The sequence below is a fragment of the Lytechinus variegatus genome, chromosome 5, assembly GCF_018143015.1.
Source record: "Lytechinus variegatus isolate NC3 chromosome 5, Lvar_3.0, whole genome shotgun sequence".
Taxonomy (NCBI): Eukaryota; Metazoa; Echinodermata; class Echinoidea; order Temnopleuroida; family Toxopneustidae; genus Lytechinus; species Lytechinus variegatus.
This window is the reverse complement of record NC_054744.1, coordinates 43,628,896-43,652,434: the sequence shown is the minus strand read 5'-3', so window position 1 is coordinate 43,652,434 and position 23,539 is coordinate 43,628,896. Positions and strand designations below refer to the sequence as shown.

The window sequence follows — 23,539 nt, the reverse complement described above, 5'->3', positions numbered from 1 at the left end:
TGATACTGTCCCTTTTTGTGTTAGCTTCAACAATTTGATAAAATTGAAAGATTCCGCGACTATAGCCTTGATTTGAACTTCACAAGAATATTATAATTGCACTCGGATATTGCATTAATATTTTGGAGTGTGTGATAGGGGGATCGGGAAAGAGAAAGAGAAAGAAGAAAGGTTCAATCGCTCCGAATGTACTTTTTGACGTTGATGCTGATATCGCGCATGCGCACTGGTGCATAGCTCAGTGTGTGAGCGTTGATTGGTTGCTACCACCTGTGCTATAACTTTTGATAGCCCACGGTATCCAATGAATATCGGCACGGTATGAGCGTATCAAAGACGGGAAGTGAGAACAGATCGCACCGGTGCGAGTTAGATTTATTGTTCAAGAGCATTTACTATTGCACACCTTATCAAATTAGCGTGAGACCACTGGACAAAGTCATCGAAACAGTTGGATAGAATCTCTCAAACAATACTCACTTCGTTGGTCTCCGATTGTCCAATCATGTCATTCGCTCTTGGGGTGTAAAGTTTTGTGATGAAAGTCACCTGGCCAAGTGAATAGAACAAATTAGAACTCGGTGGATAACTTGACTTTGTAACACTGACTTTAGCGATCCTTCGGTTTTCGGGTGAACCACCGCGCGGTCAGTTCAGGGGTTGAGGCAAACGAATGTCTGTAGACTTTACATGTATCACACCAAATCACATTTCTTTTCACCAACACGAGGAAATGGAATCGCTTCTTGCGGCAACCACCAAACATATGGTAAGTTTTTTTTTCTTCTTCTTTTTTTGTAGTCGGTTATACAACTAATAAAAATGATGATTTTTTTTCACATTACGAATTGCGTTTTGGTCATGTATCGAATAGGAATACTCTGTGCGTTTTTTTATTTAATAATGCACGGTGTCATAAAAAACATATATTTTAAAATATTTAACTCCTTGACATTTTGTTGGGGGTTAAATTTGTTATATTCATTTTCATTTTGCAATGGTCACAGCCAATATCTGTTTATTTTGTTCAAAGTACATTGATCTAAATTTATGTTCGAATCGCATGGTAGATACATTGATCTAAATTTTTGTTCGAATCGGGTTATTTTCCTTTGGGGGGATGTTCCGTTACGATCTCTCTCTTTACATAATTCTGGTTCTGTTACGTTCACAAAGAAATGTTGGAATCGATCATTTACCTTGTATTTCTAAAGTATAGCAAAATATTAATTATTTTGCCATAGTGTTTATTTTATTCATTTGATAAAACGTTAGCCATGATAGTTGAACTTTACAATTTCATGATCCAAGGCGATGAGGTAAAGAAAAATACTAGTATGTCTAATATTTACATTGAAATAAAAAAATCCGAAGTCCAAACTGACGTTGTTTCATCTTGAAGCAAGTTTGAAAACAACTGGCCAAACATGGGGTTGTGTACATGTCAAATCAATTAACAAGCTTTATTATATTTTTAATCAGCGCAGTATGTGAGAGATGAACACGTACACAAACACTCACCGAATATTTTCCAGTGTGCAAAAGTACATTAAATCTCCTTAATTACAGGTAAAGTGTTTTTTAGATGAAAGGCTATCAAAGATATGATTTGTTAGTACGATTTGAGAAATGTTTGTTTTCGGATGTTTACGATGGGAGTAATTTGTTCTTTATCGCTTGTTCTAACCATCTCAGTGCCATCAAATCTCCATTTGTATGATCTTTTTTTATTTTCTTGTTATGTAGTCTCCCAGGCATCTTGCGATGTTTGAGATGTCACGAAGAGAGATGCTTGAGAAATATATTCATCAAAATGGACAAGACGAGAATGAATACCAGGAGAAAGTAAGAAGGATGAGTGTAGATACCACCAGTGATCAGGAAGAAGAAAGAGGGAAGGATGAGAGGACTGGAACTGCAGAGGACGAAGAGATAGAGAGAAGGAGAGTGATGGAAGAACAGAGGAGAATCATTGAGGAACAGAGGAGGATAGTGGAAGAACAACGAAGGAGGATGGTTGAAGAACAGCGAAGACAGCTGATGGAAGAAGAAGATGAGGAAAGAAGGTTGATCGTTGAAGAACAGAGGAGACGGATGATGAGGGAAGAGCAAGATGAAGAGGTTGGTGAGGAGGAGGAGGAGGTAAGGGAGGGCGAAGATGACGGACCATCAGAGGATGAGATGAGGGCTGATGATCCGATTGGTAGACGTGATACCAGCCACGCCCATATCGATCTGAACATGATGCGAGCCAACACTCATCTCAAGGAGATGATTGATAAGAACCGTCGATATGTTTCTACCCGCCTGGAGGACACCAACACCCATTCTCCACCCCTCACCAATGGTAGTATCCATAGCAACGAACACGATCCGTACCTGTCTCATCGGGCTGCTCATGGTGGAAGTCCTGATCTACCACACTCCTACATGAAAGCTTCTCACCCTCTTATAAAGAAAGAAGATGGTCTGAGTAAAATGGAGATGGATGTTGGATTGAAAGACGAGATGAAGATGACGTCTAATCTTGAGGATAGAGATGGAGAGAAACCTCAGACAGAATGGTCTTTTGAAGAGCAGTTCAAACAGGTGAGTTTTCACAAGCGTTCTGATGATCAATTTCTTTAAATAAATTCATACAAATCACGATTATTAAACAATTTTGTTATAAAAACTCAATGGGAATATTCTTTTGTTATTGAGGCATACCACGAACTAACCTAAACATGAATTTTACTAAAACTTAAAACATCGATAAACATGTCTAAAAATACACGTCACGATATATGAACGTTTTATGAATCATCACTTTTTTAAAGTCAATAGCAATGAAACACAAGAAGAGACCAATGTCACCGGATCAATTGTTTTCATGCGTGTACCGTCTAATTAAATGAATGAAAGTAACAGATAACACTTCTACCTAATAGACAAAGGTGAAGAGGTATAATATCTCCTCTAAAGACCGTAATGATACATGTAACACATGTTTTTTTTCAAGTATAATATCACCAGGTTTTTATGCAAAATAGTGAAATGTTTTAATTGAATAAGTAATACACACTATAGACGCATACTAATATTGGTTAAGTGTACATAGACATTTTGAATAAAGTGTGTTTTAGTTCTACTTTGAATTGGTCGACTTGTCTTATCTTACGCTATCCAGCTTTATGAACTCTCGAGTGATTCCAAGAGAAAAGAATTCTTAGATGATCTCTTCAGTTTCATGCAGAAAAGAGGTAAGTCTCATTTTGATATTGGTATCTTCATTTTCAAACCCTTGATACGATTATTTATAATATATAATTATTCATGATAATATTTGTTTGTCCAGCGCCTATCACTTACTTTATCAATAGTCTCTACGACAATGCAGCGTAAATACCATGGGTTTAGCTTTTTGCGTTTCAAGGAATAAGTTCGTGCCCGTTCCCCATTTAAATGTCCTCTATCGAGGGTAGCATAATGTCGATAAATTTGTTGAAGGAAATTTAAACTCACGAAACAAAGGGGGATGGGATGGACATGTCCAGCATTATAGAAACAGGAGGAGGAGGAAGCTGAGGTTTATAATTGATTCATATGATGACAATAGCACTCATATCGATGAAAACAATGATAGTGATAGATAAATGAAATACATATAAATTGCGAATGACGACATTTCTTTTTAGTTATTTTTAATTTGGCAACGATTATGAATATTATGTCATCTTAATAATAATAATAATACCAACACGCTTATATAGCGCATATCACTGCCAAATGCGTCCCTATGCGCTTCATTGGATATTATTACCCTGGCTTTAGCCCCGCAGCCTTTTACAGCGCGGTGGCATTTCAAGGAATAAATTCCTGCCAGGTACCCACTTACCTCACCTGGGTCGAGTGCAGCACAAGTCTTGCTTTATGTCCATGATAATGTTACATGTATTTCATCCTTGTGATCATTGATATTTATATTTTAATCTCAAGCTGGTGTGTGATGAATCAGATCATCCCTATTGATTTTTCCCTTTAGATTTGATTTTAGATTCCATATAGGATGTAGTATTAATGCACTTAAATCGATATCAATTACATTGAAAGCACGCGCATCTCAATCTGTTACATTAATTCCACAAGCCAACGAGGAATAGTATATGGGTAATTTTGCGATCCATTCGCAACGTTAGGTGTAGTTTTGCACACTTGCTGCATCCTTTCCAGCAAATATTGGTGGTTGAAATCTTGCAACAGATCCTGACTTATGGATCATGCTGATTATCGTCGTAGAAGTAGTAGTTTCTTGTATCAAAAGACCATGCAAGACCTAACACTTCCAATCTAGCAACATGGCAAACTCCAACATCAAACATTTGCAGTTGGGTTGATGTCAGATAATGCTAGAGTGAGTGAAGTGAGTGTACACCTCTCGCATGTCTTTGGATTTGTAAATATGTATATATGTATATATATATATTAATTAAATGGGGCTGTAATCACGTTTAATTCACCTACAAATTAAAAGTTGACATTGATAAAATTGACATTTACACATGACTTTATCGAAAAGTAGGAGATCTTGAGCAAGTTGTCAAAATCAAGTGTTGTTTCTCTTTCTTAAAACGGAAGAGAAGATACAATGGCCTTTTTACAAAAGGATGGGGATCGAAAAATGTCAATTGTTGAGCATACAAGAGCATGTCCAAGATTTTCGCAAGCCGTTATTCATTGTTATTGACATCTTAAAAGGGTTCCACAGTCAGGGAGCAAAACGGTTAGCCTGTCATGACTGCGTCGATATTTGGTATATATTTTTTAATGAAAAAAAAACGCAAGAATATTGATGGTATAGTGTAGAAGTGGTTGAAATCATCGGGTGGGGGAAGGGAGGGGGCAAGCGATGAGGGCGAAAGTCAAGTGGGAGTTTTTTCGTGTTCAGAATTAAAACAAAAATGAATATTTTTTTTCTTCAAAAGCAATTTAATGAATTTCAGTACAGTTGGATAATTATAACACACACCATCCGCCCTTTTCAAGTGTGTGTGTGTGTGTGTGTGGAGGGGGCATCCATCATGTCTTGGAGGTGCCGTGGCCGAGTGGTCTAAGGCGCCTGGCTATACATGGAAAGTCCGGGGTTCGATCCCCGGCCGCGGCACCTATGCCCATGAGCAAGGCATTTAATCTACAATGCTCTTTTATCCTGCTTTCAAATAAATGGAAATGCTATATGCATTACTGGTAACTAGGTGTGCACTTGTTAAATAAAAAAAATGTCTCTTACGGGATATTGTCCACCAGTGCTCGTTTTGCATCAACTAACTCTGTCTCCTGTAGCTAATGAACTCAATTAGCAGGGAGTGGTGTTGATTTTTACAATTAATGGCTCATGCTTTGCATGAGACTTTGACATAAATAATTTCATTAAATCATCGAAATAAGAGTTTGTCTAATTAATAGTTATTTGATACTATCAGCTATCCGTTTTAAAGTGCTTGAAATTGTTACCTGACCATGCTGACCAAAAATTAAGATTGTATAGTTAGAAAGGAAATCGTGGAAAATTAAGAGAGTTTTTTTTTAAATAACATTCAGAAGATGACTCAAACACGATAGCAAGATCTCAAGGGAGAGAAAAACGTTATAGTGGTATACCTCGGATCTTTCGGGTTATCATGGTAATAAAAGTTTCTTGTACAAAAATAGATGGAATTTACACAGCAGCTTGAGGATAGATTCCGCACGATGCACGCCTAAAAGCAACAAGAAATTAATTACATCAATATAAAACAAACACACACGCCTAAAGCAGGTTAATTGAAAGTAGATTGATGGCATACAAAATGGCTTGTCATTAAATTTGTGGGTGTATTTGATAAAGTAGATATTAAATGGTATTCTCCGCGCTCCAATGAAAATGCAAGAAGCAGTGAGAAGAGGTAATATGAAGAGCAAATATGAGGAACAATAAAATGGATTCAGCTTTCTTTTGTCATGGTGATAATACTAATGGTAATATTAATAGTCCATTCTTCGATGTAGCGCTCTCATCTTACAGATTTTATGTTTGAAGATCTCCTTTCAGGACAAGTACACTATAACACTAGTGTTAAATCAACGCTACTTGTGTACATATAGAAGACAACACCAAATAATGTATGGTGTTCGTTCAACACCGAGTGGTGTTGATAAGTTCTATTTCGGCATCCATTGACGCTGTGTTCAATTTGCAAGGGTGTAATTTTCAACACCCGATTGTGTAGTCCTCCGGGTGGGTGTTTAATAAAGCTGTTCGTAAGATAAGAACAACTGGTGATCCCTTTTTAGGTAAACGGTATACACCTTAGGCGATGGTTTAGCGCGTAAGAAAGGATCACCAGTTGTTCTTAAAGTCGCTCTTAACTTAATATGAACAGCTTTCTGAAACACCCACCAGGGCTCCTGAAACACTGGCCAATATATAGGTCTAGCCCACCCGAGTCGAGTGCGGAAATCGGTACCATGCCAAAAACAGAAACTGACTTGAGCTCGAAACCATCGTGTCTGTGTTCGATTCACTCAGCAAAAGAAAACAAACAAGTTAAAGACTTAAAAACAAAAATAATAATAATGATAATAATAAAAACAGGGCAAGAAAATAAGCCGACGGCATTCTTTTTTATGTTTTAACAACAGTCATTGAAAAAAGGGTTATGATGATGTCTAGTAAGAATTTTGTAGGTTTATTACCGCATTCAATAGATGACTATTATTACTTGTCAAACTTCATTCTTTCCTGTTTATTTGAAAACAAATCAATTTTTTCGGTTTCTTAATTGGGTATAAAGATCAAGACGTCCAGTATTTAGAAAGTTACTTGACTTTTAACTTAACCCCATATTTAAAAGAAAAATACGAAAAACCGCCAATATGACGCTCCTTTCAGAAAAAACCCCAACCAGATAAATACACACCTGTCTTCTAAAGTTGATCCTATATCATGTTTTTTTTCTGAAGCTGATATCGCACCGTGTATTCATACAAGTGTTTCCGTTGCATTCTTATCCACTTTTGCTTGTCTATCAGAGGAAGGAATCCGAGCAATCCTTTTTTTTTTTGCTATTCCCATTAACCAATATAAGATTTCATGAGCCCCAAATCTCCCTACAGTCGGCTCTACAAAAAGCTACAAATTTATCTGCACTAATCTATGAATAATGGAAGAAAACATATCGGTGTCTGGTTGCACTTTGCGAGTATGTTCTCTATGTACATGATGTTTGGGGAGAGTAAGAATGCTATGACTAAGTTGATCATGTCTTTTTTTTTAATTCCTAAATGGGAAAATAAGTTGTTTGTTTATGTGGCATATCTGTGCAACCGAATGACAGGATGGATCCCCCCCCCGGAGTAGATGTATTGAATCTACATGATTTCTTTTTACAGAACTTTAGATGATAATCCTTATAACTTTATATAGTTCTAATATTTGCTCGCTCTGTGATTTCGCTCAACATGAGGAATTCGAATCCAATTTCTAATTATATGTCAGTGGTTCGACTCGCTGTAAACACCTCAAGATAATGATAAAAACTTCACAAACAGGTTTTGGTGTTTGTCTATCAACTTAATGCAAAGCTTGTCTAAATGGGCTTCTTCCTCAAAATTGTACCAATTTCTTGTCGATCTGGTGCTAAATCTCAGAACTAACATACCAAGAATAAACGAGTTACCGTGACAGTGAATCGATCAATAAGAATCAGAAAGTCTTCTTTACTATCTACTTTCTCTTTTCTATGCATCCTAAATTTGGTTTGATTGTTGTCAACCTGTTATCTTGGTCCTTTTCTGGATAGCGCATACCAGTTTTTGAAGAATAATCTCCCCCTTTTAAGGGGACCTTAGCATGACAATAGCTCGTATTTAATCAAGGATGGACCCTTCGTCCAAATCTTATGTAAAAGGTTTAATCTTGCGCGGTCTCATCTCTTCAGATTTCTTCCTGCTTTTGAATAGGCATACCACCAGCAGGTTCTTCTTATTTTTCTGCTTCTGTATCGAGTTTGGATGAATAGATGCTGTTTACTTCCACTTGGTCTGGTATCGTTTGCTCAAGTTCCCGGGGCTAGCCCAGAATCTCAATCTGGTCTGAATATCAAAAGAGATTCTACCACCGTCGTGAAGACAGAAACACTAAATAAGAAAGAATTACTTTCTGATGAAAAGGGAGAGATGTAAGAGAACAATAGAGTTTTAGTAAAAAGAGGAAATACCTCAGCTTAGTATAAAAAACACTTGTGTATCAAATGAAAGAATGCTTAGTAGAACTTAAAGAGGTGGTTGTTGGTCAGATGAAGCAATATCGTTTAGATCAATAAAGGAATAGATTGATTGGTTTCGGAGAACAAGTTTGCGGCATTTTGGAGGCATTGATCGTTTATTGTAAGATTCTTTTTGCACCTGTGTACCTTAATTGGTTCTGTCGTTCGGCCATTTAAGATCTCTCTTGTCCGCTAAGAAATATAAGATACTTATCTGATCAAAAGGAAAGTCAAGAAATACCTTTTTTATCCCACACTTTTCTCAGATCTCTTGCCCCTTTGATCAAATTGGAACTGGACCAAAATAAGTATTCCGCTTTAAATCTAAATGGAACAATTCCATGACAAAGCGACTGGTATTAAGTAAATAAAGACTTGTTAATGGAATTCAAATCGTTTTGGGGTTTAAATACGTTTTGCAATGCATTGGATTCCGATACATTCATCTGATGATTAAAAAATAATAGTTGATCTTTAAGAGTTGTATGGACCAATCTTGTAGCATTTAAAGAGAGAGAAAAACAACAACATGTGATTAAGGGGATTCTAATTTAGGGATAAAAGAAATGATAAAATCACGTCTATAGCCTATACAGTTTATAAGGACCACACTGGAAATAAGCCATTTTGGCTTTCATGGGCTATCCTTTCAAAGTATTTTGATACTCTAAACATTATAATTGTATCTTTTATGTTATACATGGCGAATGATATCATTCCATTAACCAATATAACAACTGACAGGCAGAAATAAGAAGATAACAATTAGTTAATAAGGCTCCATGTCACCCATTCGTCTCAATTATTTATCAGTATCTGTAGTAGATTCGTCGTCACCTCAGATGGTTTGAGTGCTTGGAGTTTGCTGAAATAGACTTGAAGACCCCATATCAAATTATATTCGAGGATTTCAAGAAAATAATTTCCATTCCATTCTACATGTTCTAAAAGCCTACTAGAGGCTTGTCAGTCAAGTAACATGTATTACATGCAAACTAAATCTGAACTTTTTAAGTGATGTAGTGTATTAATCACTAAAATGTGTTGGGAATACCTCATCACTTATCGGAAAGAAACCTCGGTCCACATTTCGTGAATAAAACTACCGGTGCAAAATTAATATGTTTAAAAAAGTGAAATAGGAAAAGAAAATAGTGACTTAAATGTTTATCATAGAATTGTTGAAATAAAGGAAAACCCGCCATAAAAAGGGGGAAGGGGGAGGATGGATACATCCGATTAATTCTGTGGGAAAGTCTCATCAAAATCCCACTTCAAAGCTTATCCCCATTGCCAAAAGCACGGTATTAAGACGTAAGTTTGTTGTTAATACTGCGGTTATCGATCAAACCTCCTTGGTTTATACAACGTAATTGAAAAGGAAATCAAGCAAAAATCAATAAATCCCACTTTCACATCTCGATTGATCTGTTACATGCAATGAACTTGTCCAGGTTTCTCAACTTGATGAATAGATAATTGATTTTTTTCGCTCCTTCTCCCAAGGAAGAGAGGGAATTAAATTAATCCACTGGATGGGAAGGTAACAGTTGTCCACTATTCCTTGTTCTTATTCAATCACCATCAATAGCTTAATCTTCTAACTGAAAAACTCTATCTTAATTTAATCTCCCTTTTGATACTGGTGGAATATATCGAAGGAAGTAGGAGGAAAGCGGGATATTTCACAATGCGAAGATTTGACCGTGTCATCATGGTCATTGACATTATTTTGCATAGCGCATATTTTTTCTTCGATGATCAGTGCAATACTTTTATTCTTTAAACATTAACCCTGAAGTAAATTTTGTTGTAAAAATAGCAAAATGATTAAAAAATACTGGTGAAGGTTTGAAAAAAAATCCATTGAAGATTAAGAAAGTTCTTAGAATTTTAAGTTTTAGATTTTTGACGTCATAAACGTCATAACTTTAACTTTAACTGACTTTGAAACAGAGGGTCGTTGGTTCGAATCCCGGCCATGGCGTAATTTCCTTCAGCAAGAAATTTATCCACATTGTGCTGCACTCAACCCAGGTGAGGGAAAAAGGTATCCGGCAAGATTAGTTCATTGAATGCATGAGCGCTGAAAGGCAGCTCGAGCAATAGCCGGGTTAATAGTCATAACAACGCGCCTCGGAATAGAATATATCTAGATAGATGGCACTATAATTTTCAATGCCTATTATTATCAACTTGAATTTCTATTGGGGGTTTAATTGATCTTAAACCTATCCATTTCTACTGTATAAGAAAATGTCCTAAATGTATCAACAACCTTTCCGCCAAATTAAATACTTGACTACTCTTCGATGTAGAACAAAACCAATCTGATTACTCACCAGTACGAAAACTCTCATAATTGTTCAAAATACCAAAATGTCATGCAAGTTCGCCTTCGCAGCTGAATGGACTTAGGAAAACATTATGGTTATGGTTTGCTTTAAGTCTCGTAGAATAGCAAAGTCTTGATAAACTTATTTTTCTTTGAATCAAAGCCATTTTCAAGCCGAATCTTGTTATTCAAAATTTCATTTTCCAATGTATTTGTTAAACCTTTGCTTTAAAAAGAGAAATGAAAATTATATATAAATGAAGCAACCTCTCTATCTTTCGAGTAGATATATATTCGTATCTATTTATAATTTATTTTCCTGTTGAAATATTGACCCTTATTCCGCGATTCGCGGACGACACTACCATTCCAACTCAATAATGCACAAGAGATGCGGAGATTTTTTTTCTTCGTAACTGCAACCCCTAAAAACTTGGAAAGACTTCATATTCACATTGGCAAATTATTACAAATTGGTTAATTCTCATTCTGAATTAGCAGTTCTGCCATCTACTATATACCTGTGTATTGAGGAGTTGAATTGGTAATGGGAGGGGGTAATAAGGCCAGGGTAGTAATGCTTGGATCATAAGGAGATAAATCCTCCCTAGGGAGAGAGGTGATGGTATGATTTAAGAAAGGAGGAAAGAGAGATTAAGAGCTCCTCTTTAACTTGATATCCTTTGATGAAAACCATTATGTGGAAGTTGCATGAAAAATGATTACAGGACCCTAGAGGGCGGGCGATGGTCTTGAAATTCAGACTGCACTTTTCACGAGACTCTTTCTCTCTAGTATTGATCTTTGAGCCTCATTCTATTCTTTGATTGTCTTATACTCTTAATTTAGTGTTTTTCTGAGATTCACTCTTCCAAATAAAAGTTCACATTAATTCCACTTTATTCTCAATGAATACAAAATAAAGAATAAAAAAGTAGAAACCAAGAGGCGATGAGGGCGCCCTTTGAAACTGTGATCCACATTTCGTTTCTAATAATATTCAATCGCTTGATAAAGATAACGTTGAAGATAATGATAATGAAGATGATGACAATATTGATATAAATTTCAAAACCATCTTTTCAAGTTTGGATGCAAGGTGCGAAGAGTTCTTATCAAAAGAAGATTATGAATTGAATGCGCCGCTTTTTAACTCTGAAAATCAATAAGAATGGATATATTCATGATATTACTTTTGTATTTGCCGGGAAAATCCTGCCGATAAAATTGCATCTTTATAACATTATAAAATAACATTTACCTCTTTTGGTCATAGGGCTGTTTCTTATTGAACAGTTGTGCATGAAAAGGTCGCAGTGACAAATCGGTCATATCTAATGAGATATAGAACTTAAATTTGAACCAACGACCCCTAACATGAAAAAATCTCGTAATGATTAATTCTCGTATGCTAGGACCATACATAATAAACAAATAATCTCCAGTTTTGTGATCCCTCTTGCCAAGCGAACGGAGTCTTAATTGTTAGACCATGTTCTGGCGGAAGGGAAGGTGATTCGCTAGTTTTCAGCATTCTAGGTAAATACAAAGCCCTTATTTTGCATTTCTCTCCTTCTTCATTTAAGACCCGAGGCATTATGGGTCTGTCTTGAGAGGGCCACGCCCATCTTGACTGCATGGTTCTCATTAATTCCAAGTCGATGGAGAGGTATTGTGGTTGTTTGTCATCAAGATGGCTAATTCCTCTTCATCTCCTTGCAATCTCGCGATTGGACATGGGGTCATTACGAGATTAATTTCAAGCAAAATGGGTAATGATTAACAGGTATCCTGGGTTTTTAATTCAATTATTTGAGACAAGAGCAGGAGACAGACATGAGACAGCCCAATAATGTTATAGAGTTTCGGGGTAAGGAAATGATTGGAGAGTTTTGAACAAAACATCGGAAGATAAGTCATCTGTTTTTCTTGAGATTATTTGGGAATTTTAGCGTGATAAATCAGAAAAATTAGGTGTTTCATTTTTTTAATCGTCTTATCGAAATGACACAATCACGCAAAGTGAATAAATCTGTGGAACAAAGAATGAAATTTATTGTGTAATGAAAAAAGATAAAGGATCTCTTTATTTTCAACCCTTCCACAGGATTCCTTTATTGAAAATTAATATGATACATATTTTTGGAATTAGGAATTTTTCAAAATGATTATATTTTCCAAATTTGAGACAATCTTTTCTTTTTCAGAAAAATTATTAAGTAACGATTGTATGGCAAGTATATAAAAAAGCATTGGATATAAGTTTTGTTTTTACATTCTAGATAAAGACAATTGCGAAGAATGTCATTTTGGATACGTGACTGCCTATGTCTTTGATCAATTTTGAAGTATATATGGAAAGCCAAACTACATTTTTTCCATATGGTTTTAATGGGAACTTGTATTCTTATCTCAGACCGTCTCATTTAATGCTGTTATGAACCATACAACATTTTGGAGCAATTACTGAAAGTTGGTCATACTTTGATACAATGTTTCTTTCTCTTTTTTTTCAAAATTGAGAAATGCACTTGGTTCGCCATACACTTACATAAACGCAATCCGATTGTAATGTCGTGTATAATGTACGCATGCCTATAATATTTAGAATTCGAATACAAGACGTCAAACATCCCTCATACAAGATTAGCAGACGTGTATCCAAGTGGGCGTGATATGTCAGGAAGACCTCTTGCACCAACATTCATGTTACATCCCTTAGGTGATATTATTAATATTATTATTGTTTTTCTACTTCAAAAAAGAAAAGAAGCTGCATCCTCTATGTGAATGTGATGAGGGATGATTTCCTCCAACATATGGCTAGAGAAGATAAGACATAGATTTTCCTCAGCTTGTAGCTTTATCGGAAGCTTGTGAGGTTGAAACGATGAAAACAGTCCTATTAGGGGGACTAATCTTAAGACGAGAAGGTGAAGGAGAGGAAGAGAAATGAAGAGATCAAAAACTTGCTAAGGACGTACCAATAAGGTGTGGAGAACCGACTCTTCACGCCAGCAATTGATGACAATAACATTAATACTTCTTGATGAACTGGTCTAAAAACTTACACTACAAAAGTATTTTACCGAATATTTTTTAACAGTGTACTTTCTTTCACAATATTGAGTGGTTTGATATTATTAAAATAATAATGATAACGTTTTATTTACCCAGGATAACCACTTCAATCATAAGACTGCTCTTCCAGCGGGCCCTGCATAATATAATATAATATGTTATTATTCCCTTCTCCAACCTGATGGAAGCTTTTATGAAACATGGTCCGTTTTCGTTTTTAAAACATCATCACTGTGGACGATTCGGCGGTATAAAATCCATGCGGTATATCAATAAGACAATATAGGATATTGAATTAAAGATCTCAGTGTTCGAAGAGGAAACATTTTTTCTTTTTAAGATAATTAATTCTGTGACTGCATGTTCGCAACATAATAAAAAAAACATACCTTATGACTTCTGGTTACAGTGTTTATTTCTTATCATCCTGTCCCATGACATGGAATGTAATTATGATAAGGAAATAGACCAATTATACTTTCTTTGCGAGTCATACTCCCTTTTGTAAAATAGAGGATTAAATTTACCCTTGACTGATTACAAACCAACTTAGACCACAAATTAACATTCACAAATAAAACAAATGTGAACATGGGAGGTTTTCATCAGGTAGGGGGGCGATAGAGATCTTGTACGGGGACGATAGGGGTAATCATAAACCCTTACTTAATAGGAAGTACGCACAGGTTGGTACGATGAAAAGCTGTTATTGATATGAGAGCTTAAAATGGCTGCTAACTTCAGTCTCAACTTATTTGATTTCAAAATCCCTTATAGCTCTTTATGATGGAGATAGCATGATGATGTTGGCATTGGAATCTTCAAGGAAAGGTTACACCTTTGACATCCTCCAAAGGTGTAGATTAGTTAATCAGATATTTTTGTCTTTGCAATAGCAATTTCTTATTTTCTTTGTCTGTCATGTGTCCAACTTTTATATTTAGCAGTCATCAATAACTGCTATGACGCTTATACAAAATCACACTTTATGATCGTTTTCTTTAGACCTAGCTTGTTTGGAGGGGCAATTCTTTCAAGGATTGAAGTAAATCAATTTGGGAGGCAGTACAACACATTTCAGTACAACACGTTTTTCGGACTTTTGTTATTATTTTTTGTTAAAGTGAACATTTTGAAGAAACGCACTTTGTAATAAGTCTAAATTGTATTATACTTTTTAGATCGAAAAACAATGACGACGATCAAAACATGAAAGCGACTTATTTATCAAAGTTTGATCATGTTTCTGTATAAAAATTGCGGGGTTTGTCCTTTCATGGCCAAACTTCGAGTTGTACATAAGCAGGTTGACCAGAATTAGATAAACAATAAAACGAAAATCGATAACTTCGCCGTACCCGCAAACACCAAAGTAGAAACAAATGCAAATAAAAGATGAGAGAAAAAAAATATATCAATGGGTATTGAAAAGACGGTCAGTATGTGACAGATGTAGAGGTTGTTATTTATTGTTTTGGAACATATGTCATAGGTTGTCATTGAATGGCCAGTGAGGGGGGTATTGATGGGTCAATACAATAGAACAAGGAGCTAAAGCCATTAGAATTAAAAATGAGGGACAAAGACGCTACAAGGAAAAGGGCACCAACGTATTGTCAATAAGAGTTGTAAATATCGCCCCGGGCTATTCTTCACCAACATCAATTTTTTATCGATTCTGACCATTGTCGAGATGGTTTGATGCCACCGGATTCACTGACCAGGATTTCGTCACACATCGATAAGAAGACAACAGGGAATAAATCGCCTGGGGCAAAGGATTTATTTCAATGTATGATTATTAGCAAGGATGGCGATTGGAGAAGGGGGAGATGGATCTATATTGGGTACAGGATGATGATGGTGACGGCGGTAAAACGGAGGGGGGGGGGTAGGAATCAGAAATGGCAACGGGAATTGATATCAAAACATGTTCACAACAATTATAGCTCCCCAGTGACCGGCTTGCTATATTAATAAACCTTTCAGATGGATCAATATCCAACCTATACTCAGCGTGCAGTCAGCACTCTCTTTACACTGATCGCAGCCAGAGTAGCGGCGGAACAAAGGGTCGAGCTGTGAGGGAATTTGTAGGATTGAAGCGAAAAAATCTTCTTCCTCTGTTGCCTTTGTCTTGGCGGGGTTTAAGTGGCCCAGGCATTATATCGAAGATGTACAATTAACAAAGCTTCCTGTATCAATGCAAATGAATTAGGCCTTTGATATACAATTTCCACCTCCCTTATCGGTAACAATACTCGTGCTTTATGCAGTTTTTCCTGTCGTTGCAAGGCAGTGATTAGATTTACTGCTTGCCTTCATAGCTCCATATTTCTCGCATCCTTTCAACTCATTATTTTCAAGTACATGAGGCAATTTGAGCAATCATCGAGCACTAATGCATAATCCATCCGAAAGGTGTTTACTAACCTCGTAATGTAGATTGGATTTTTAAATTATGCTTGATTTTATCTTGTCATCACATCATATCCCAGCGTGAAAGCTCTAATTGAAACACTTAATTCGTACGAGATGGATTTTAATTTTCCTGCCAGTCATTGCTTGCTTGTTTTGGTGGCTTTAGACTTGTTTGGGGATAATGATAAAACTCAATAACACCTTCATATTGAACTATTTTAGATTTGGAAAAAATCTATCTTTTCCCCCTCTCTCTATTCTTTTCCTTCTAATTTTTCTTATATCATCCTATATTCTGTCTCACATTTCTCATCATAGTTTTCATTCTTTTATTTTGCTTTAAGAATGTCTTAAACTTCATTATTTGCAATGTTTGTAGGCCTAATTCTATCAATTCCCCGGTATTCATTATACTCCTATCCACCAATTCCTTTTCTCTCTCTCTGTCAGTAGTTATTTGTCTCTCTTTCAAATTGCAATTTTCGTGCCAAAAAGTTCAGTAATTATTTTGTGGCGAAAATTCATGACCGATCTTACCTTTGAGAGAAGGTGATACCATTACATTATCATTATTTTCTCTCAATTACATACTAACTAAATAAAAATAATTTGTCTCACATGTTATGCAGGACAAGGAACAGACCATTTCGTATTTAATGAGTTATTGATATACTTGAAATTTATGATAATACCCTTCTGTAAAATACGGAAAATCGAGATATAATTATTATAGGTCATCATTAAAATGCCTTTATGTACTTTCGGGATGGAATCGTAACCTCTACGTAGTATTGTTCAAAATAAACTTCGTAGAATGGAATTGGAGTAATAGAGCAAAAGTTTATTTCTTTGACCTAGGACTAATTAGATTTCCTTCTTAAATTAAAATTTCGTTTGAACCGCGTTACCTTTGTTCAGCGCTTTTGAGCAAATTATAGACCTGTGTTTACGAGTAGTTTTGATGACTTTGATCATTTTATAGATCAGAAACAAATTTATTTTTGACAAATTATTTTAAGAACGCACCTGTATAAATTTAGTTTGAATAAATCTACATTTTAATGGAGTTGAGCAGTGTTTCGTTGAAAAGTGTAAATTTGCATGACTTTTTATCAATATTTTGTACCAAAGTATTCGATTTTTTCTTCTGCTAAATCCTTGAATATAATTCCAAAGATCATTTTACAAAGATCAATGCTTTATTGCTCATTATCGTTGTTGTCATCACAACAAACTAAATTAATTGAGATACTTTAAACTTTATATTTTTCACATGTTTCAGGTACACCAGTGAACAGAATTCCCATCATGGCAAAACAAGTCTTGGATCTGTATGAACTTTACAATCTAGTGGTCGCAAAGGGAGGTTTGGTTGAAGTCATTAACAAGAAACAATGGAGAGAAATCACCAAGGGTCTGAATCTACCCGCATCCATTACCAGTGCAGCGTTCACACTCAGAACACAGTATGTATAAGATTAATTTCAAACTTCGAAAATTCGATATTGATCTGTTTTGACCCATTCCACAATATATCAGTTATATTTGAGAAGTCAACAAGACATAGAGCCATGTCATGCTTCAGTAAATTATCAGCTATGAGGAACCTAATAAATAGCAATACTTACAATGGTTCCAGAATCAATGAATACATGTACATTGAATCTTGTTACATCCTGGATTTAGAGAACACAATTTTTAAGGTTATGCGAAGACCCATAGCTATAAAGAGAAAAAAGTGAATCATTTAAAATGTATTCGCTACTAAATGTTCTCTAAATTGTATATTATGAAATAAATGTTCATAAACAAAATCCAACGGAGATTTGTTTCTTTCATTCAATCCAGGTATATGAAGTATCTCTACCCATATGAGTGTGAGAAGAAGAGTTTGAGTTCACCATCTGAGCTCCAATCAGCCATCGATGGGAACAGACGGGAGGGGCGTCGACCATCCTACCACAGCCCTCACATGCACCCCCGTGGCCCCTCCCTAGCATACCATCATGGGTTAGATCTACACACCCCTTCTGGTTCCCCTCCACCCACGATGATACCACACCCATCACGCATCCCTACTCTGCCTACGAGATTATCACCATCTACATCACCAAGTAAGACAATACACGCGAATCAAACCATCATTCCATTGTTATATTTAGTATTTGTATGATTATTTATATTTGTATGTATTTATGTAATTGTTTGTACTTGATGATGGTTGAATAAATAAATTGAATTGAATCCTTTCTTAATCTTCTTCATCTAATCAGATATGGGAGTTTCATGTCCCCTTCATCTAAAATGTTGCAAATTAATCCAAGATTTCTAAACTATAAAGCAATTCATTGATTCGATGTTACAGAACAGGCAAACTAGAGCATGCTTGTGCATGTTGTATCTCTCATCGTCTTTACTTTCATTTTCTGTGTTTTATAATCAATGTTCGTCCCGATCTTTGATCGTGTTTCCCCTGTGTGCGTGTTTTTTTAATCCATTTTTGTGTCCTTGTCTTTCTGAATTATCTGGATATGAACATGTTGAATAAAATATTAGACCGAAGAAAATAATGGTAGAGTTTTTAAAAACTGTAAAAGAAATCATCTTTACAATATTGAAGCAAATTCCGCAGAAATGCTATAATAAGTTCAACCTGAATTTCTACATCAGCAATCTTTATGTCCATATATATCTCATTCATCTTGTGAATCTAGAGTGTTCCCTTTTTACTTTCAGTCGAGGATGATCATCCAGTACCCCTAGGCCTCCCACGACAAGGCTCTCTCAGTCACGCTGCGATGCTCGCTGAGCTAGCAGAAAGGGGATCGATACCACCACCTTCTAAACGATCTTTGCTGGCAGAAGAACATCATCAGCGGCTATTACAGCTTCAGCAGCAACATCTTCTCATGCCTTCAGCTCATCTTAAAGTGAGCAGTGCAAGAGGTAGGTCAACAGTACCCGTGATTTGATTGTTAAATAATTTGATATTTTGCCACTTTCTTAAAGCTATATATTAGTGAATCATCTTTTAAGTTATATATTTGGAGGAACACATAACAATTACACTGATGCTTTGAAAAAGTATGGTTACACTCCAGACTAGCATCTTTTAAAGTGTAAGCCCCAAATCTGAAAGCTTCGTCCTTTTCTTCTGAGCCAATGAAGTATGGTGAAAATGATACTCATCAGAACTTGAATGGAGTATTTCAGAAGAGTTGATCTTTTAAGAGGCTGTAAGCGAGAATCCTCTACTGTAAGCAGACATTGGTACTTTGGGTTTTACTTGTATCTTTTTGTCGGACCACATTCTCGTTATTGTTCGGGACTTCCAGCGCTAATATTATTTGTAAAACATGTCTTACAGATATTAAGTTCTTTTGTACAATGCATTTCATCATAATTTCATTAACCAAACTTTGTCATTTTCAATCTTGATATTTTTCAGCACATCCAGATTCTGGCATGCCTCTGTTTGAGATGAGAGGAGACAATTCATTGGTGATGAGTATTGAGCTTAATGGTGTCTTATACCAAGGAGTGCTTTACCCCAGGGGTGCACCGGGGCACCCCTTGCTTGGTGTACCAGTACCCCGCTCCAGTGCGTCTCCTAAGTAAAACGGAGCCCCTCAACAATATGGACTGCTGTCAAAAGGACTTTATGTTTGTCTGTATGGACAGACGTGTGTATTGAACTCTCATTTTCTGAGGAATCATCATTTAATCGAGAACCAAGATTGTCCTCCAAGATGAACTGCACAGGATTGAAAACCTGATTAGATAGCAGTCTTCTGAGCCAGATGGACTGATCTGATATGGATCGGATCTGAGTGGACAAAGCACCGAGCTAAAAGGTCGCTAGCAATGCATTGGTGCACTTAAAAGATTCTGAAACAGTTCATATTTCTTGATGTGTACATTCCATGATGTTATAGAATTGTATGGAACACTGTATAAATTCATGACATTTTCGACTTTTAGAAGTGAGAACAAAAAATTGTTGTCATACAGTGGGGGATAACAATACCAGCTCAACATTACTGCCTGTAACTATGTTAAAGTTCTTCGCGGATTTTAGAAAATGCTATTTCACTTTTAAAAATGACCTGGGTTAGTAGATAATCTAGTTCAGTAGACGATATTGGCTATTTTATGTATTTTGGGGATATGAAAACCTATATAGTTTTAGAATTTGGTTTTTGACATGTATATTGCATTTGACAATCTATTTCGTTATAAATCAGGGTTATGATTACATGTATTTGTGATTGAATTGTTTATTTGAATTGAACCGGTCGAATAGAATATGCTATCTAATGTTATATTCTTAGCATGCTATGAGTGATGAGAGAAACTTGATTGCAGTTTTCAAATGATAAATTGCAATCGGTAGATCACTGTTGTAGATCAATTCATATTTCTGTTGAAAGGAGCAGACCAGCAATCACATGAAAACCTTTAATTGATCGAAAGACTTAAGATTTGACTTCAAATTGATTAGAATCACTAAATAACCATCTCCTTTTTTCTGCAAAATAGTGATCATAAAAATAATAAAATTATTTTTTTTTACTTTCTAATATTTAAAGGAAATAGTTTTTTTTCATTTCATAATCCACACTATAATATTCTGCAAATAGCGTATCAATTTGGTTTGATTGACGTGTAGTTTGCTTGGTTTTGCTATGGTCCCTTCATCAGAAAACATTGGCTGCGTAACACAAAGGTTTGCGATGGATTGCAAATATAAAAGAAGCGCACTGATTGGTCCCTGGTCAGTATTTTAAACCAAATGCGCGTGTAACGTTGATAATGATTGGTCAGTTCATTTAGCGATTGATCGCTAATCTTTGTGTTACGGAGCCCAGGACTTTGATTGTGAGACCTAACACACTTTACCTTTATGCTTTGGGACATGTATGTTGAGTTATTTTGTGCAATAAATGTTCCATTTCATAAGCATTCATTTGGAGTTTACAATAAGCAGCCTGAGAAAAGACAATCATGAATTATTAAAGCATATTGAAAAAATAAAACATTTTGTATTATATTATAGAAAGGAGAGTGATCTTCATGTGTCAAATTTTGTTCGTTCTTCTCATGACAAAATAATCAGAGAATACAAATGTCATTATACTTCTAACGTCTTACAATACGGTGTTATGTTGCAATCTTATCGTGTCTTAACGGGGATTACAGACTGGATAATGTTATTCTAATGTATATTTTTTTATAACTCTTTCTTCTTTACTGGAAAAAATGCGTAGTAGAATTATTGTAATATTGATCATTCTTGGCAATAATTCTACATCGTTTGCTGCTTTATCATGTTTACAGTATTATCACAGAGAAAATGTGCAAAAATATGTTTAACAGCAAAGCATTCTGCTAATATGAGAACATATATCTTTACTATTTATTAAAACATGAATTTATATAAACTGGTTTTATAATTTAGCCATATAGGAAAGCCTGACATATATTATGAAACGTGCTCACCTACAGGACAGGAGTTGATATATGGCGGTAAAGTAAATTGCAAAGTCGGGGTCAAAAGAAGAACATATATTTATAGTAAAAAACAATGAGATCCCTTTGTTTTCATCTTCTCAAAATTTTGAACATTCATGGTTTTCATTTCATGTAGCATTTACCTCTGAGTGTATTCCTGTTAGAGATAGGCCTATTATAGATAAAACAATTGGAAATTCAGATGTGAAATATGTACACATACAACTGAAATTTCGTGTTTGTATGTGTCATTATGATAGAAATTTCATGTTAATGCTTTGTTGAACTTTAACATGTCTAATGTCTGTTAAGTATGTGATCAAACTTATTATTCTATTTCTTTAGGAAAACTTATAGACTGAATTAACCTACTATTTATATTATCACACAGCAATACATGGTTTAGTTTATTATTTTTTTATCTGCAATTTTTTTAGAACATTTCCACCTCTAAATTCAGGCCCTAAATAAAATATTTCTAATATCAATATCAGGACACTGCCTCTCTGTTATGTTCTAAAATGATAACATTAGTAATTTTAACGAACATTATACTTGCACCCTTTGCTATTCAATAATCCTTCCAATAAATATCTTATTCAATGAATATGGTGCTCATCTTGATAATTTTCTGCATGTCATATTAGTGTTAGAATCGTGATAGCGTTCCATAAGATTTGTAAATATTAATGTTTGTATTTATATCTTATGTAATGTTAAATGTACAGTTATATGTATAAGTAACTACGAATCTTGTAGAAATATAAACTTCATAACAATCAACCATGCTCTTGAAAATGATGTCAAAATAATTACATTACTCTACTATTTCTACTATGGGTAGTATAGATTTTTAATCCATTTAACAGTGATTGCATAATCATCATTTTGAAGATATAGTTAAGCTCTGTGAATAAGTATTTGTGCGTATAATCTAATTTTAATGTTCATAGAAAATAAAGGACATAATACAAGAATATATAAGTAACTTCACATTTATTTGTTCTTTATACTTAAATACAACTACCATGAAATATAACAACATGCAAGTTTCATTCTTGAGTTATCTATAAACATTAACACATGAAATATCTCAATGAAACTGATTGTAGAAAATTGTACAATAGGTTTAATTTATCATGATAAAATCTAAACGTTTCTTAAAGTATTCAACCATGTATTCATGAAACATTTTCTTTATCACGTGCCAATTCGTTCTCTGCAATGGGACGATCATAGGTTATGTTATTTTGTAGATACTAAAATAGATTTAAATCTGAAAAAACATTGCACAAATCGTTAACTATGTACATGCTTATCGCAGTGTTTATTGTCTGAACTCTCTTTTTTGTGCCTTTTGTTTGTCTTTCATTGCTTTAATGCAAACAGGTGCAATTTTTAATAAACGTTTGTGTGCTGGGTTCATAATTATATATTTGTTATTGAGTCGTTTACCTATTTAAATATAGAAGAGGAGAAGCAATCAACTTAGTTAAAAAGGCTTGTTAGAAGAATACTTTCAAAATTGATGATTTTTTGGGGGGTTAACTTAGTTTTAAGTTTGTGAGAATATTTACGGTATTATGTACATGCAGTACCCTGTTTGTAAACATGTAAATAAATCACCATGGTGAAAGCTTAATATCACATCTTAAAAATGTTGTCTTATTTCAGTTTTCTCTTTAAAAAATATGTATTTCTGATATGCCGTCGTTTGAAATAAGATTTAGAGATCGTGCATCCACCTGAGTAGTAAACATTTTATTTTAACAATATGTTAATTTGTTGGAGAATTGAACCGACAGCTTATGCTCAGTACATCAATGAAAATAATTACACACACTATCATTAATGATCTGATTCATTTACCAAGACTTTCAAATAGCACACCGCTAGATAAAATAAT

General features: G+C 35.1%; 1 protein-coding gene across 1 annotated transcript; it reads left to right on the top strand.

The window, feature by feature from the left end:
- The first annotated feature begins 328 nt into the window (after positions 1 to 328).
- LOC121416239 (protein dead ringer homolog) lies at positions 329 to 23,338 on the top strand. The gene is made up of 7 exons (XM_041609746.1): positions 329 to 769; positions 1,747 to 2,589; positions 3,170 to 3,242; positions 17,405 to 17,588; positions 17,971 to 18,236; positions 18,859 to 19,068; positions 19,571 to 23,338. Exons 1-7 carry the CDS (start codon positions 674 to 676, stop codon positions 19,738 to 19,740), a joined length of 1,842 nt encoding a protein of 613 aa, XP_041465680.1. The 5' UTR covers positions 329 to 673; the 3' UTR covers positions 19,741 to 23,338.
- The last annotated feature ends 201 nt before the right edge of the window (positions 23,339 to 23,539 follow it).